General features: G+C 38.5%; 1 protein-coding gene across 2 annotated transcripts in view; it reads left to right on the top strand.

Moving 5' to 3' along the window:
• Window positions 1-12,788, top strand: part of ADGRD1 (adhesion G protein-coupled receptor D1) — a 125,834-nt gene extending 113,046 nt beyond the window's left edge. For both annotated transcript variants that reach the window (XM_088532494.1, XM_088532493.1), the window contains 4 exons: window positions 9,401-9,527; window positions 10,169-10,210; window positions 12,123-12,215; window positions 12,689-12,788. In XM_088532494.1, coding sequence (XP_088388620.1) covers window positions 9,401-9,527; window positions 10,169-10,210; window positions 12,123-12,215; window positions 12,689-12,784 — 358 coding nt within the window. In that variant the 3' untranslated portion in view covers window positions 12,785-12,788. The remainder of the gene's footprint in view (window positions 1-9,400; window positions 9,528-10,168; window positions 10,211-12,122; window positions 12,216-12,688) is intronic.
• Window positions 12,789-17,030: the final 4,242 nt, after the last annotated feature.

The raw sequence follows: 17,030 nt of genomic DNA, 5'->3' as shown, positions 1-17,030 counted from the left end.
CACATATAGCCTGGGCCATCCAGCACTCACAGACTGGATCTAGCCCATAGGGACATTTCCATTGCCTTGTCCTTGGAAAAGGCAGGTAATGAGTTTTCTGGCAACAAGATTCTGTAACAAATTGCTGCTCTTGGGGTGAGTCCAAAACAGAGCTGGGCACTAGGTCCATGTTAGAAGAAGGACAGAATCTGAAGGAACATCTGTTTTCACATATACAGAACCTCCACAGCAACCAAGGTTAGATTATCCTATTAACTATATCCCATTAATATCTTATTAACTCTTCTAACTAACATTATGATCAAGTTTTATGAATTAATTATTTGATATCTTTTGCTAGTCTCCCCGAGCAGCATAATTCCAAAACCTTTTCCATCCCAGAACTACTTGATCACCAAATATACATGTTTTTTTTTTTTTTTTTAAAAAAAAAGCCCTACTTTTTTTTGGTGTCTGGTGAGGCAAAAAGTAATCTGAAAACAAAAAAACAAGCAAACTGACTCCTAATAATGGCATACTATTTAAAAAAAAAAAAAGATCCATTAAAGTAATATGATTTATTTTCTTATTAAAAATAACAAACTGATCCTTCCCGACTCCCCAGTCAATCTACATTTTTGAGACTATTGAAGAATCCCTAAAGTGAAAGTGTTTTTTTCCCCCTCTTACCCACTCAGAAGTAACTCCAGAATCAACTATTAAAGAAGAACCAAACATTGAAAGAGATAGATAAATGAATAATTTGTGTTTAAGAATACGGTAAGGATCAGTACCTTTATTTTTTTTAAATAATTTTTTTCATTTTCACCATGGGTTTCTGATTTTTTTTTTTTTTTGGAGGGGGCAGGGAGCTTCTGGCCATAGTTATCAATACCAGATGCTGGAAAATATATTCTCCTGCCACCCAGTATCAAGTTTTCCAATAACCTTTTACAACAGATGCATTAGTTTTCAAAAAAAAAAGGAAGAAAATTAACTTGTGACTGCAATAGACAGTCAACTGTCTATTTTGGTTTTAAGGGAATGGACCACTTATTGCCCATTTATTATAAATGATTGTACATTAAAAGACTATCACTGCTAGCCTATGATGGTACTGGACAGATCTTAATTGTTCCTCTAATGCAAATATTTATGTTGCTTGTTCTTTTGGAAATTATTATGGGAACAGAGAAAATACATCTTCAGTTACACTTGGGCAATTCTAGAGGGTCAAGAGGTTCTTCTACAGCAGCAGAGCATGATGGGCAGCACAGGGAGATTCAAATACATATTTTTGCTTCACAAATATACATCAAGAGCATTAACCAGCTAGAGCTCCCACAACACAACACATTTCCACGAGACACCCAAAGCTTCCCTATTGCTAGTGAAGTCTTACGTTCTATGGGATAAGTAGACTTAAACGGCAGGTCCTGTCTTTATCTCCTCATCCAAAGCAGCAATAAACACTCCTTAGGTGAATGCAAAGCACTTCTGTTGCGAGAATAAACTCTTACTTTGTTCACTCAATAGTGAAATTTGGTGGAAAATTAGCTTTAACCTTGGGCTTGGGGACTGAGAAGGAGGGAAGATGTCTCAGCACCCAGGCAATGAGGCTGTGTTGGAAAGAACAGAATTTCTAGAGAGTGAATGGAAGAAATCTCTCTGCAAATACAGTCTCCCTGGGCAAATCCTAGCTCCCAGAAATCCACTTTACAGGACATTACCAGTGAATTCTTTATATTCTTTTAATGGCTTGAGCTAAAGGAAATGGAAAGGACTTGTTTTAGTTAAGCCCTTACTACTTTCTTTGGAAAGTTTTCTTTCTGGTGCGATTTTAGGATTATGAGGTGATTCAGGAGACATGGGACTTGATCTGTGAGAGGACTCACAAGCCATGTGTTCTTAAATCCCCTGCTAGGTGCTAAAGTCAAAAGTCAGTGCTGCCAGTCCCTGGAACTGTCTTCTCAACATTAAAATTCTTCAGGTACCTCCACTTCTGGTCATGCCCTAAGTTTGTCAGGCTTCATGGGCTTTAGAAGGAAGACTTGGATTGCATTCCCCGCTCTATTGAATACTTAATATAAAATAGGAAATATTAATAAAGCAGGAATTAGATGAGACCCTTCTTTCCCAGGAGAGTGCACTCACAACTGATTTGTGGCATGACGCTTTCTCTCTGACCCAATGAATATTCAGTTATTCTATAATAGTGGAAGAGGTTCAATAGGGGAGATTGACCATCAAGCAGGGGATGAAAATGCTCATATGGAGGTTGAAAACTGCAATCACATAGGCAGAAGAATGTGTTTTAACACAGATCTCCTATATTCGGGGAAAATGCTTTATCTCCTGGAAATTTAATCAACCCAGTGATTATAAATACCTACAAATACATTTTAGTCTGTACTCTTACTTAAATAGATTTCTTATTAATGAGATATCAAATTGTTTTTCATTAGCAAATCAAAATTAGTGTTCCTTTTCCCCACAAAGCATGTTATATCACACACCAGCAAACTAGAACCTACTTGAGTTTAATTCCAGAGCTGCAGACTGGAGCAGCAGCTTGTTCATAGATCAGCCACCTTCAAATCTGAGCACTGCATCTCCTACCAGCCAGACGGTGGGTGCGCAGAGGAGGCTTTCTTATTTTCCCTGCTTATGGGATGTTAAGGCAGTTCCAGCTTTCAGGATGACTTATGAGATGTGCTATTGCTTCAGGAGTATCTGCCTTCCTGCGAGCTGGTTATTGCGCATAGAGCTTAATGGAAAAGGAAAAACCTCCTTTCCACTCTCAAAATAAAAAACAATCTGAAATTAGGTGCTGGAACAACCTAGGTTTTCCCCCATCACTACAATACTTTTCACTAACAGCATCTTTCCCAGGTTATAAGTGGCACCCACAAAAATAAACAAACAAAAAACCTCTGCAGTGTTCATGAGCATTTCTTACTCTGCCTTGCAACATCACTGTGATACTTGCACGGAAACACAACATGGATTGGTTGCTAAATTAGGTTGGGAGCTGAGATATTTTGACCCTCAGCCCTGTGCTGAGATTCTTGCAGAGCTAATCACATCGCAGAGAGAGGCCTTTCTCCTTGGGGATGAAGAAGGGACGAGTGGGGAACAAGTGCTCTCTGCAGTCACAAATGCCATGGGATCAAGAACTGCCCTTCCTCAGCCCTTGCCAGGAACAAAATCCCAAAGGTGGGTCAGAAGGGATATAAAAGCTGTGTTAGAAACACTGCTGAATTGAATGAAAAGATTTTTCATAAGCACAATTGCTAAGCATGGTTTCACAGCAGTTGTGCAGCTTTTAGGTTACTGAATGTTACTTGTAGCAAATTGGAAAAAGAGGCTAAAAATCACTTTTCATGGTATTAATCTGAGATTTTTGTTATAGGCTTTTCTGTTTGTTTTTAAATTACAACAGGTAATGTTGATAGTGCCTTGTGAAGGGTTGAAGAACCAATAGAGAAATTTCAGTCAAGTGGCCTATTTGTCAGGGTAACAATTTTGATGAATTGCGAAGGAATTTTGCTTCTATAGACAGTATTTCCTCCAACCATTATATAATCTTGACCTGTGGGTCTGAATTTAGATGTTACTTCAGCAGGCATCATGACTGAAAAGTAGATTTCAGAAGTCTTCAAAGGATTAGTGCTCCGTATATAACCAATAAAATTGATTTGTGAATGAGGGTCTCCTTTACAGAAGTAATAACATTTTCTTTCTGCAAGCAATGAAATTTCTTGTGGCTGCCAGTGTAGTTATCCTACATCAGTATAAGATATTGACAGTGTGCTCAGGGCAATAGCAGAATAGGGCAGAGATTAAATAAGAGGACAGGAGTAAGCTCAGACAGTTCTCAGCCAATTGCAAATACAATAAAACTATAAGACCCAAGTTGGCTTTTAGAAAAATGTTCCTGGTAACTGTATAACAGTCCAATAATTTTATATGATGTTAGTGATAAAAATTTGTCTCAGAAGCTCTGAAACTTGTGCTTCTTACACACCAGGATTTCAATGCAACTATGATAATTATCCAGCTCAGAAAATTTCCTTCCTCTGTTAATTGATTAGTGCGCAGACCTTGGATTCCATCTCAGACTAAGCAAGATGCACAGAAATACCAAAAATCTGCACTGCATTGAGTCCTGAAGCAACAAAACAAAACAAACAAAAAAGTCAAATGAAGAAGTTCAGAGTAGATAGTCTCTGGTGGGTAAGGTTTACTTCTAGAGCATAAGAACAGGAAAAATGGGAAGCTTTTTTCCAGCATGAGACATAAGGTACATGCAAGCTAGATGGACAGATTGGGTAAGATGTAATGAAGAAAGTTAATGCTGTTCTTGCAGATAGTGTATGTGAAGAATTTCCAGATCTCCTCCACTCCCAGCTGGCTTCACAAGTAGGTGCTCAACTGAAGCAGGACTACACACTTCTAAGGAACAGTAATGGGTGTATGGAGCAGCCTGGGCACATCTGACAGTGGGATTTTGCCACTGTGCGGTATCAACTCATTGCTGCTGTCACTGGGGTAGAGAAACAGCCCTAGCTGCAGTCTGAATTGATACCTACACCCAATACTATTTCAAAGGCTGTGTATTCCATATACAGAGTGATCACGGAATCACACAGGTTGGAAGGGACCTTTGGTTATCACCTAGTTCAACCCATCTGCACAAGCAGGAGCATACACAGAATATAAAGATGCAGTGAGACTTGAGATAGCATATTTCCAGAAGCTGCCGGTATTCTAAAGTAATAATAAGCACATACTTAAATATGGCAAAAAGAAACAATAGAAAGGAGATGCTTTTCGTTCATTCCGGGTCTGATAATTCAGCGTACAGCATTAAGGCACAGAACTTAATGCTATTAGGATGCAGAGGAGTAGCAGTGTTACCAGAGTGGGTGTAAAATGGGCTGCTGGGTTGCTTCCCATTCCAAAAGCCAGAGCACAAAAAGAAGTATACAGGAGATGTTTACAGGGGCCTCTGCAAGGCAATGGCCATTTTTTTTTCCTGTTTTCTGTTATATGAGAACAGAAGGACACACAAAGATTTTAGCAAGGTTTGGAAAGTTCTGGTGGGGACCACACTGGCCTCACTATCTCCACAGTAAGAGGTGCCCCTGCCTAGAAGCATTACTTCGTTGTGACACCAATATCATTGACAGCAAAAATGTCACTATAAACCCTTGGGTTTAAGGGTCACAAAGTCATCTGCATTTCTTATCCCAAAGCAACATGTACTTGATTCCTTTCTGCACATTGGTGTACTGTAACTAATCAACCAAAATATTCAAGCAGCAAAAATGTGAAAATAAAAAAAAAAAGTATGATATGCAGTGTGGTGGAATTAATGTGCCTAATGGAACATTAACTTTTGTATTTCTAAGGGTTTTTTTGTGTGTGAATTTTAACCATCGTTAATGGTGCTCTGACATAGCATTTTATATTTAATATTTTTCTTTTTTTTTTTCTTCTCCAAAGTTCAAAGACAAAAATGAAATGAGGAAGGGAAGGGAAAGGAAGGGGCTAAATGGAAGAAAAAAGGACAAGGAAACAAGAGAGCCGAGTCCTCTGCTCAGTGCAGAGAGCTCATAAACACCTTGAAGCAATAATTTCAAACATAGGGTGAAGCTCACAGCAGGCAGGCATAAAAAGCCATGGAATAATTAAGCAAAAGAAGGCATAATGGAATTTAAGTGATACACAGAGTTGACCCCTAGTTGTCTGAAGGGAATTTCACCCCCATCTGGGTTCTCTTTTAGATGGATGTGCACTTAAAGAGGCACACAAAGGTGCAAGAAAAGTCCCATGCATCTCCATTTTGTCTTCATTTTTAGCTGTGTATTTCTGCTGTATATGCTGTGGACCCTGTGTTTAAAAATTAATTGTCTTCATTAAGACTTTTTTTTTTGGTAATGTAAACAGTAAGGAAGATTTTTAAAACATTGAAATTAAATATCTAACCCCTTTCTGTCCAAGATCACAAGCTACAAAGCTTCTTCACTGAGATTTGAAAACATAGTTAAAGCTTATTTTTGGCAACAAACCATCGAGAGAAAATAATATTCCAAGCTTCAAGGTCTCTGGAAATTGAGAGTGTGTGAGATCAAGAGAAGAGGAGGGGAAGGAGGATTTACACAATTCTCTCTGGGATACCAATTGCAGGTTGTGTAAGGCTAGAGGGACCATCCTGACCATCATGTAAACTCGATGTACCTAATCCATCTGCAGTGGGTCCGTGGGTCCTTCCCCATCCTGCCCTGATGGATTTTCCTGGAGCCCCTCGGGCTCTGTACAGGTCCCCAGGCACAGAGCGCAGTGTCAGATCTGCTCTGCTGAGGGCTCCCAAAGGCAATATCCGCCTTACAATTACAGATGAGAACAACCACTTCCATCTTAATAGGAAAAAGAACAAAACCAAAAAGACCTACTGTCCTCGATTCATGAAAGTAAATTGGTATCACTTAGTTGCTCTAGAATGGTAACCTTTTAAATATATATTATAACTCAATAACAGCACTCAAGCTTTATTTCTTCATATTCTGGTTAAACAAATCCTTTGTAGAATTAAATTGTGTAAAAATATGCATGGTCAAGGGACATTAAGTCACTTATCAACCTGGGGGCAAGGGAACCCTGACTCCAGCTGTCTTCCCTGTCACAGATTTTCCAATAAACCTGAAGACTATGCAGTATTTCAACAAACACTTTTAATCAAGGGTATAATGAACTGTGTGCTTAGGTCGCTGAAAAGAACACAATGTCTTGGATCGAAGTATTTATTTAATATGTTTTGTTGTTGTTGAATTATATCGTACAACAACCTCATTTGCCTCAAGTTTGCTGTAATTATAGTGGTCTCTGTCTCTTCTCTACCTGTACTTTATCCCAGATGAGAGGGTAAGAGGAACAAGTGAGACATTAGTCTCCTTAGGACAGCTTTATTTCTTGTATGGTTTCCTGCTCAAAAAGAGAGATCCGTGTTTCCGAGAAATACAGTTCTTGCAAGCATGGTCTGTCCTTCAGTTTTGCGCTACCTACGGTCCCTTTACTGCCCTCTTGGCTTTTTTATCTCCAGTTGTACCATAAGACAGAATTCACTGAAATAGTTTAAGCATAGATTTAAGTGTAATTACGTGCTTAAATCCTGCAGGCTCAGCCAGAGGTCGGCATACATTTATGTAACAGGGATTATATCTACCTGGCTTGCAGATTCGGGATGTCTCTAGGCAGGGGCAGCTCCCTTCCTTCTGCTTCCTGTTTTGTTTCACCAGTGCTATTCTCAGCTGCCAAAGAGGACAAGTTTGTCCTTTGCAATCTGTCACTGAAAACGTGATGCCCGTGTGTGCAAAGCATCAACATCTATTCAGTTTTGACAGGCAAAATTGCCCCAGGCTCCCTAGTCAGTGGCGTTTTGACAGCACAAGCGTTTTGCCCTGCGGGATTCCTGGGATGCTCTAGGTGGTAACTGGATGGACAGACACCCCAGATGCTTTCTCCTTGTCCATTGTGAGCTCTGTGTGCAGCCAGGATCACTTACTGGGAGAGAGCGAGCGATGACTTTGTAATGTCATCTCCATCTCTTGGCCACCTGTCCCAGTTCTCTTATTCCTGCCTTTACCAGGTCAAACTGATGTGAAAAAATGAACCAGTGAAGCTTTCATTGCTTTAATCAAAAAACAGATGGATTAGGCTAAGTACAAAAGAACTGGTCCATCTGGCCCAGTATCCTTAATGTAAAAGGCCATGCAGATTTATTCTTGTCCAAATACCTGCTCAACCTGAAAGCTGGGACTTTAGGCATCAGTGAATGCACCTGGATTGTCACATTTAACAGACCATAGTAGAACTGTCTTCCATGACTCTAGTGAACCCCTTTTTACATCTTCAAAACATCCCAAGCCAAAGACTTCCACAATGTAAACATATTGCCTTCATATATTTTTTCCCTACGATTACGCTAATGACACTCTATAGGACTATTACTACAATACTATTGCAGTCAACGCTACAGGGCGTAAGCACACACAAAAGTACAATTCTTTAGTACTACTCAGCAGTACAAGAAAGATCTTTCAAGACAGTAAAGAGAAAAATGCCCTGAGGATTCCATAAGATAGTTGTGTAAGATAAACAATAATCTCCAAGATAAATTTTGTCCGACTTGCCTGCCTTTCAAGAAAGTGGTTGATTGGTATTTCAGTTGCAGAAATCATCATTATTTAAATAAAAGCAGGAAATGGACCCAACACCTATCAGTAACTATTGTCCAGCATCCAGGGTGCTTTCACTGACATTCAGGTGCTCTTAATTCCTTAGACAAAGGAGATGCATCTTCTATAAGAGGTTCATAGTTCCTTGGGTCTTTAATGTAGAAAGCTATGGAGATATGTAAGCTACATTTTTTCACTTTTTTCTAAATAAATTTCCTTTGTTTTCTCTATGGTTTTCTTTTACTTTTTGTATAGAATTTGATCCACAGAATTCAATTGTTGTAGAAAACTGATCATCTAATTTCCTAGTACAATACTGAAATTTCTTTTCCACTGCAACAAGCACCCTGCACATAGCTCATAATGACAGATACAGGATTTTCGCAATACTATTAGCTTTTCAGTTGTCATATCACTTAACTGAAATTCTGCCAGTACTGCAAGCTGAACAGAGTGAACATGTATCAGGAAGGACCTCCAAGACACACAAGTCACTTCAGGAGCTGGCAGACTTTTCTCTGAATCAACTTTGAAAAAGCACAGTGGTAGCAGAATAATAATGTGGTGTTAGAGGACCTGCATTTGGCAATAGGAGTAGACCAAGTTTCTTCCTATTTTCACTGATTAAAGATCCCTAGTCACTTTAACAGAAATACCACATTGCCTTGACCCAATTATTGCACTAAGCAAATATATTTTGCACACACTGTAGAGTGGTTTTCATTTTTTTCCATGCAACAGTCCCTTTGTTCTCTGCTTCTGCCCTTGACTTTCTACCCTCTCATTGTTATGCTTTAGTGAAGAATTTATTATACTTTGATACCAGCTAAAGATACATGAGCAACTTTCCTGCTCCTTCCCCACTACCCTGGTTACTGACTGTCTCGATCCGTAGTTATCCCATTTAACAGCAAAGTTCTGTTATCCCCATTTTTATAGATGAAGAATATGAAACTTAAAGATTTTACTATAAAATTATGTGGTGTTTATGGGAAAGAGCATCACTGACTTACTCAATTGTAATTAAAGCCACCATGCTTTTTTATCAACCTCCTGCTTACATTTATAGGCACACCATGCACTGACTTGGTGCCAGGAAATAATTGATAAGGAAGCTGTGTGCTATATTGCCTGAAATTTGCCTTTTTCATCATATTTCCTGTCTTTGTTTTCTCTTTCAGACTAACTGCCAAAGCAGTTGCTGTACTGTTACCCATCCTGGGAAGCTCATGGATCTTTGGTGTTCTAAGTGTCAATGACCATGCACTAGTATTTCAGTATATGTTTGCTGTATTCAATTCACTACAAGTAAGTACCTGCTATGAAAGTATACAGCTACCAAACTGCTGCTTAGACCCAGCAAATGGATCATTAGAAATGTTTCCACATGCTCATATTTATTGGATTTTTCCAATGTTCTCTCATGTGTCTTTTCAGTCTGTGATGACAATACAGAACAGCCAATGGTTAGTCTCTTTGAACAGAGTTTTGTTCCCCTCCTTAGTGTTTTCAGTAGCAATAATGAGACATAAGCTCAGGAAGTGCTGCTGGAAGAATGAATTTCAACCTACACTGTCTGTTTGAGGCCTGAGACTAAGTGAAAACCAAAGTTGTTGGGACCAACACAACTTAAGGAACACTCCTAAGGATCCTTTCTCCTGCTTTTATCTTTGGGAACACAGAGAGAGTGTTTCCTTCTAGCTAATGAAAACAGTTGGCTTCCTTTTCAACCAACCTTTCTCCTTGAAAATCCTAAGGTTTAGGGGGTGCAGGTTCACGGGAGAAGGTTCAGACAAGCCTCATTATAAAATGTGGCAATCTCCAATTTAACAGAATTTTTTTTATAGATCTCGATCTACTTGATATATACTTTTATGTCAATTACTTTATATTATACATTACTGTAAGGAATAGCTTCAGTCTTCATCCTTCTCTCTATCTGTTTTCAGGGATTTTTCATCTTCCTGTTTCACTGTCTTCTGAATTCAGAGGTATGTTTCCCTCAATCTATACCTTGAATGAGATTTTCGTAGTAGCAGTAGTAATAAAAGTAGAAACAGGACTGGAAATTTTGTAGCAGTGCAAGTGCCTTAAAATAATCTGAAAGTGATGTTTGGTATTTAGAGAGTTGTTGTTTAATGCTGCTGATTTGTGTATTACCCTTGTCCCTCAGTCACAACTTCTCAGTAACATATGTTATTTCTATGTAGCTATCTCTACGATTCATGCAGAAGGTAGGAGCTTTACCAAATTCAAGAGTGGAAAACAAAAACTTCCCCGCTGCTTCTTGCATCAATGAGTTGTTTTATTTTTATATTTGCACATAGCTATCATTTATTTTATATAGCATAAGAAAGGAGGTTCGCGTGCACGGCAGGGGCACAGGACCAGATGGGAACTCCACACTAAAGACAGAAGAGCTCCTTGGTGTTGAGGGAGCCTGGCCAAGCACAGGCTACGCTGTTAAGCAAGAGAGATTAAATTGCGGCAGAATTCACTCTGGCAGCCCCTGTTGCTAGGCCTCTGCTATTATTATATCTGGAGAGGAAAATAAATATTAATCTCAGCAAAACATACTTTTGAAGATTGCTCATGCATTTCTTTATGAGAAACCAAACAGAGTAGAACATATTCCAGGTATTTTGCTTGGCAGGAAGGGAAGGTTTTCACAAGGCAGCAAGAGGAATCTCTGCACACTCAGAGCAGCTGGAGTGAAGCCAAAGCCAGGCCCCGAGCAGGCAGCATCCTCTCCTCCCTAGACTAGAAAATGCCCAGAAGTACACATTATCCATCAAACCTTCTGCTGAAAGCCTTTGCCAATGTGCTGATAGTGAGGCACAGATCAGTGAAAACCTACATACCTTAATTTTTTCCAGGTATCTTAGAATATATGCTCAGGTCTCATAATATATACACACACACTAATAGCTCTGCTCCATAGTCTGTTTCTTCTCCCAGCACATCAGAAGCTCTCTGGCACTCTACAGAACATGGGTCCTGACAGTCCTTTCATTCATAAGCTGCTATTTATTAAGGTTTCCTAAGCCATCCAATATTAGGGTATCAATTGGATCTTTCCTGCAGTCAGTCCAGAGTGAGGGCTTGCTGTTAAAGTCTTGAACTTGATGGGACTCAGTTAAAGTTAAGCAGGCAGGTTCAACTCAAGGAAGAAAGATATTTCCTTATCCTATTTTCCTCCAGGCTCAGAAAGCCTTGTTTCTTCTGTCAAGCAGCTTAGGCTAACATCAAGTACAAATATATGAATGGTTGCCATTTTTCCATGAATGATGAGAAATGAAATTCATACATTTTTTCTGCAAAGATGCAGAATTTGCATCTTGGTCAACCAGTTTATGTATAGCTAATGTGAAAATCACCTTTGGAGAGTAGCTCATACAGGCTCTCCTGTGTGCTAGACATGCAAATCTTTGATAGCGCTTCAGGTAAACTTTTGCTATAAAGCAAAATCCATAAATATTTCCAAGTAGTTGGGGAAAACAAAATCTCATTCCTAGTGGTCCTGGGCAAGAAATACCTCGATATGATAAAGGACTATAAGTAGATAGGGCTGATGACTTGAGAGGGTACCTACCCCCATGCACGGTATGACATACTGCATCACCTTGGTAACATGAATAACCCTAAGATAACATGAATATACTGCTGGTGAAGTGAGGCAGGAGCGAGACTGTAGAACACTTTGTATTTAATGCATGTTACTTGAAAAGTGAGGCTGCAACTTGAGATCATAAGTATAAAAATAATGCAGGGGTTTTTGTTGTTTTTGGTATGGTGAGGTTAACATTGAGATAGGATAACAGGAAAATTACTCTAGGCTGAACTTGAGAAAACACAATTGTATTGAATGATACTTTCTATTTGTTTTTATTTTTTTTTCTTAAGGTCAGAGCTGCCTTTAAGCACAAAACCAAGGTCTGGTCCCTCACCAGTAGTTCAATTCGCAACGTGAATGTGAAGCCCTTCAACTCAGACATCGTAAGCAATCCCATCCCTACACTGTGTACTTGAAGGTTTTCTACAGGAAATTCAGTTAGAAAGGGCAGGACCCAAGGAAGCACCTGAGTTTTACATGGTACCTAACTTATCAGGGGTCAGCAAGTACCATATCCAAGCTACAACATTTTTCAGAAAGCAAAGGGCTAAATCCTGCTTTCTACATTGAATCAACACTTGCATGCATCATATGTCTTCCTATCTCTCCTCAAATTTTCTTGAGATGAAAAACATTTGTTTATCTAAAGAACCAGTCTTCTGAAATGATAGATATTAAGTGATCGCTGCCAATCACCTTAGAACCTGCAATAACTGTTAAAAGTCCTTTATGGCATATACCCTCAAGACTGACAGAGCAGTTGTTGAAATAAAAGCCTGAAAGCTACTGTTGACTCCAGACAAGAAGAGTTTAGCAAAACAAATTAATCTACTTCCAATGTTATTTTGTCTTCTAGATGACTGGGAACAGGCCAGGCACAAACCCCACAAAGCTGAACACCTGGGATAAGAGCACTAATTCAGCTAATCGCATTGATTTATCAGCAGTCTGACAGTGATACAGCCTCTCAGTGGAGAGAAAGAAAAAGGAAAAAGAAAAAGAAAAATCAAGCCATACTTTAAGGACTTCTGACACAGCGTCCATCAGTATTTTCTCACTGTTAAAGCCAGTAGAAAACTGCCATTTTTAATCACTGCCTAATAAATTGGCAAATGGCATATTGTTTTGTTGAGTGACTAAGTCCTCATCTGCTTGCCTTCAAAACTGTAACACAATCTACCACTTTGTTATTAGCGATATCTGTAAAAGTAAGCAGTGCAAATATACACTGGATGGTTTTGTCAGTTGTGATGAAAACACTAGGTATGTAAAATGGCTTATTGCTGGTTGAATCACTCCCAGCTTATAGAACGAAGGAAAGGCAACATGGATTTTTATATTCTAAAATGAAATGATTCTCACTGTGATGTTGTAATGGGGCTACTCTGGTCTTGCTGTGCACTCTGTTTACATTTAATAACTAACAGAATCCAATTATTCAAGTGCAACAGATCCACAGAGCCAACAGGTGATTAATTTAAATATGCCAAGGAAGCCAGAACTTAAGAAAGAACCAGGTTCCAGCTATTCGGCTCCCAGCTCTTTGCTGTGGAAAGAGCAAAGCTGATATACATGTCTCTGCACATAAACAGCATATGTAACATATAATAGTCGTATACATGGCCTGTGAATATTTTAGATATTCTTCTTTACATTGTAGCTGTACTTCTGTCAGAGTTGTGCCTGCAGTTGTATCATAGAGCAAAGCACCCATGCTGCTTTGTCCCCAGCTTTTGGGTGCAATCAACAGCCATCCATCAAGTGCATTTCACAACATAGTGACTTTTGGAAACCAAAACCTGGCACTGTGACTTACCTTCCTCCTTTTACAGCTCAGACTGAGACACTGAATTCCAAATAAAACCATAAGCCAACTATATACTGTGAAGACAGTCAAATTACAAATAAGTCTACATATTATTACCTACAGACATCTTTTAAATAGGTCTCTGCTGAGTATTTTGTGGTTTTAAACTGTGCTCAGCATTTAATAGCTTCTCCTTTATGCTGCTATGAAGTATCTTTAAGGGTCAGGGGGGAATACTGTAATTTTTCCTTTGACCATTGTGTTCTAGGCTCTCAGAAAGATATTTGGAGCACAAGGGGGTGAAATCTCTGCAGCACAAATGCAGCAAGAGCCCTCCAAAACCATTTTCAAAGTTAAGGCCTTACAAGAAGGTCTTTGCAGCCTTCTCCTGTAATTCACAGGTGTTGATTGTTTCCAGTAGCAGTTTCTCTAAGGCCCCTGGTATACCTCTTCACAGGAATTACCAAGGCAATTATATTGGTTTTGCTAGTACACAGGTCTACAAAAATATCACAACAAAGACAGAGTTAAGCAAATCTTCACTCCTCCATTTGCCCCTAAACTCTCCAAGAGTTGTATTTTTAATTTAAGGTTTGTATCTTTAACATCTTGGACCACCTCTGGTCCTAGTCAAACTAGGAAGACATCTGCAATTGATTTCTAAGGGAAAGGTATCTGCCTCCTAATACATGTGGTGAAAATTGCTCATTGGATAGTAAATCTGAAAAGAAAAAAAGTGTTTGAGGTTTAGGGAACAGGAGGTATTAGGACTGAATTTAATGAAGTGTGTCATTCGAAGGAAGTGGAGTTGAAAGTTCAGAAAACATCATTTCATTTTTGATCAACCCAAAACAAGTTTTCTCTATGCTTGTCTCCCAAGAAAATAATAATAATAATAGTTTCAGTTCGGACCAAGCTTTTCCATTTCCCTTGCCTTCTCCCCGCCCTGGCCAAGATTTGTTGGATTGTCACCAAAGTGAAAAATCCACAGATCACCTCAGTCTATCTGTGACTAGAAACAGAAATTAGTTTAGATTCACCAAACATGTGCTAAATTTACACAATTCTAACAGGGCAGCATGTGACACATTGCATATCATACATATATATTCATACAATAGATATGCTTCTAATCTTATGTTTGCTATGTTGCTAAATAATTCTTAAGCTGTTGACAGCTAACCATAAAAAGAAAGGTCAGTAAATATCTAAATGGCTATGTCTTTCTTTTGGCTTTTGTGTATGCCTTTTTTCTAGCCCTTTGAACATTAAACTGTCTTACAGCTGTGCAAACATATCTGCTTTTCTTAGCTTGAGAAATTTTTTTTTCCTCCTCAAAAGATACAACAGAAGGAGCCCTAAGAATGTATAGAGGCAGATTCCAACAGAACAGTACTGTGATAACAGAGCTCAAAGTGTCTGTATTGTGTGCAGACAACATATATAAGCATATTTTTTGATACTGGAGCACTTTTTTTTAAAAACACTGTGACCATGGATATAGCTTTAAACCCTCTGCGATAACTTCTCTTATAATCACTGTGTTGTAGTATGAACAGTTCTGTGAATGAACCAGAGAAAATAAAACTTTTTTTAAAAAAAATCTTAAAGTATATTCCTCTCTACACCCTATTTGTTGTATGCATTTCCTCCTATGCTGACTGCATATTGATCACACATGCAACTGCCCAAGGCCTTTTTGAAAATAACACGCAATATTCAAGTGATAGTATCCAGTATAAAGGGTTAAATATGTCTTTATCCAGGTATAATATATTAAAATTGATCACCAAAAATAAGTAAAGCATGAAATTTTTTATTTTATACTTTAGAATGTGACATGGATGTATTCTATATTGAGGGAGCATTTATTACTCTGCATCTACTGAGATTCACTGCAAGTACAACAGCTTTTTCTTCAGTGAATAACCTGTGACCCAGGCTTTAACATTTGCACACTACTTGTAATGAAACAATAAATCTTGTTAATGTCACTTGAGGTTAAGAGTTAGAACACTGTATTTATGACATTAGTTTAGGGATGGTGTTTCTTCTGGTTTTGACAAACTAGTAAAAACCAACAAAAAACATTTCTCATTTCCATCTACGTCTGTTCTTTTTGTTTGATTTCAATGTGTGCTTGTTGTTACTGAATGCAGTAAGTGTATTGAATAAGAAATGCTCAAATGAATCTTTAAACAATCTCTTCCTGTCCTCGTCTTTTGACATCTGAAAGTCTTTCAGTTTATTTATGGGCTTGTATATAGCAGCTTTTGCAATGTTTTTTCAGGACAGTATCATTTTGTCAATGGTATGAAATCTTAATTGAATGAGATGCGAGTTTAAAGTAGATAATGTAGCAAGAATGACTTTGCTAGTAAGTAGTGAAGTAATTTAGTTTTGTTGTTTTCCCTCCAAATAAATAAGAAATCTTAATTTCCTAAAAGGACTTTGTATTTGTTCAAATTATTTTGACATGTGTTATAAACCACATTAAAGTTATACCCTGTGAATACTAATGTTATGCTTAAGCAAGCAGATCTTTACTTGAATTAGAAGTCCTATTGAATTCTTGCATTACATGGCCTAATGCAGCCCAGGTAATGTGCAAACAATATATTTGTTTTAAAGTCTATGCCCAACAAATATTCTGGGGAAAGTCATTCCCTCCCACATCTACTCTCCACTGGATCCCGTCACAAAAGAGAGTACCTGTTAGTCGCAGTGTAAGGACACAGATTCCTCAGTCTATTTTAAATATATAGAAGTCCTCTCCATGTGTGTCAAAGCCAAGGAAGATCCATGCATGAATCGGGGATCTTGGGCCATCCTGCTCCATGTACAGCAAGAGCAGGGAATGACTCTCATGACACCAGAGTCCCCCAATAGGCAGGACACTTCAATCCCTTTGAGGGAGAGTAAATTCACAAGAATTATTTCCCTCTCCCCCGCCACCCCATCCCTTTCCATGTTACGTTCTTGCCTACTTCACTTTTATTTTAAAATGACAACATGCACACAGAAATGTTGCCTCTCAAAGCCATCTCTATCATCCCACTGTGATCATGTTTTCAAGGTTAAAGCTAGTTCTATTACAATTAGCAGGCTGCCCATAGCCTCCTCTGCCTCTCATAGCTGTGTGGACATGGGGCTGTGGTGATGGGAAGTTAAAGTGGAGGGAAATTGTGTGATGAGGAATTACCAGAGCAATTATATGCTGAAAAATTAAAGATTGAAATTTAGATGAGAAGGCTGTTTCATCAACACTCAATAGCTATTATCAAGAAACCTTTCTCCCTTTGTAAAAATTCAAATCACATAGCAATGAATATGTAGAAGAACACTTTCACTATTGTGTGAAATGGAGGGTTTATTTTTATTAAACTTTTAT

The sequence above is a fragment of the Tinamus guttatus genome, unplaced genomic scaffold (genome assembly GCF_059628265.1).
Source record: "Tinamus guttatus ecotype Peru unplaced genomic scaffold, ASM5962826v1 Tinamus_guttatus_pri_ptg000459l, whole genome shotgun sequence".
Taxonomy (NCBI): domain Eukaryota; kingdom Metazoa; phylum Chordata; class Aves; order Tinamiformes; family Tinamidae; genus Tinamus; species Tinamus guttatus.
This window is presented reverse-complemented; position numbering and strand designations above follow the sequence as displayed.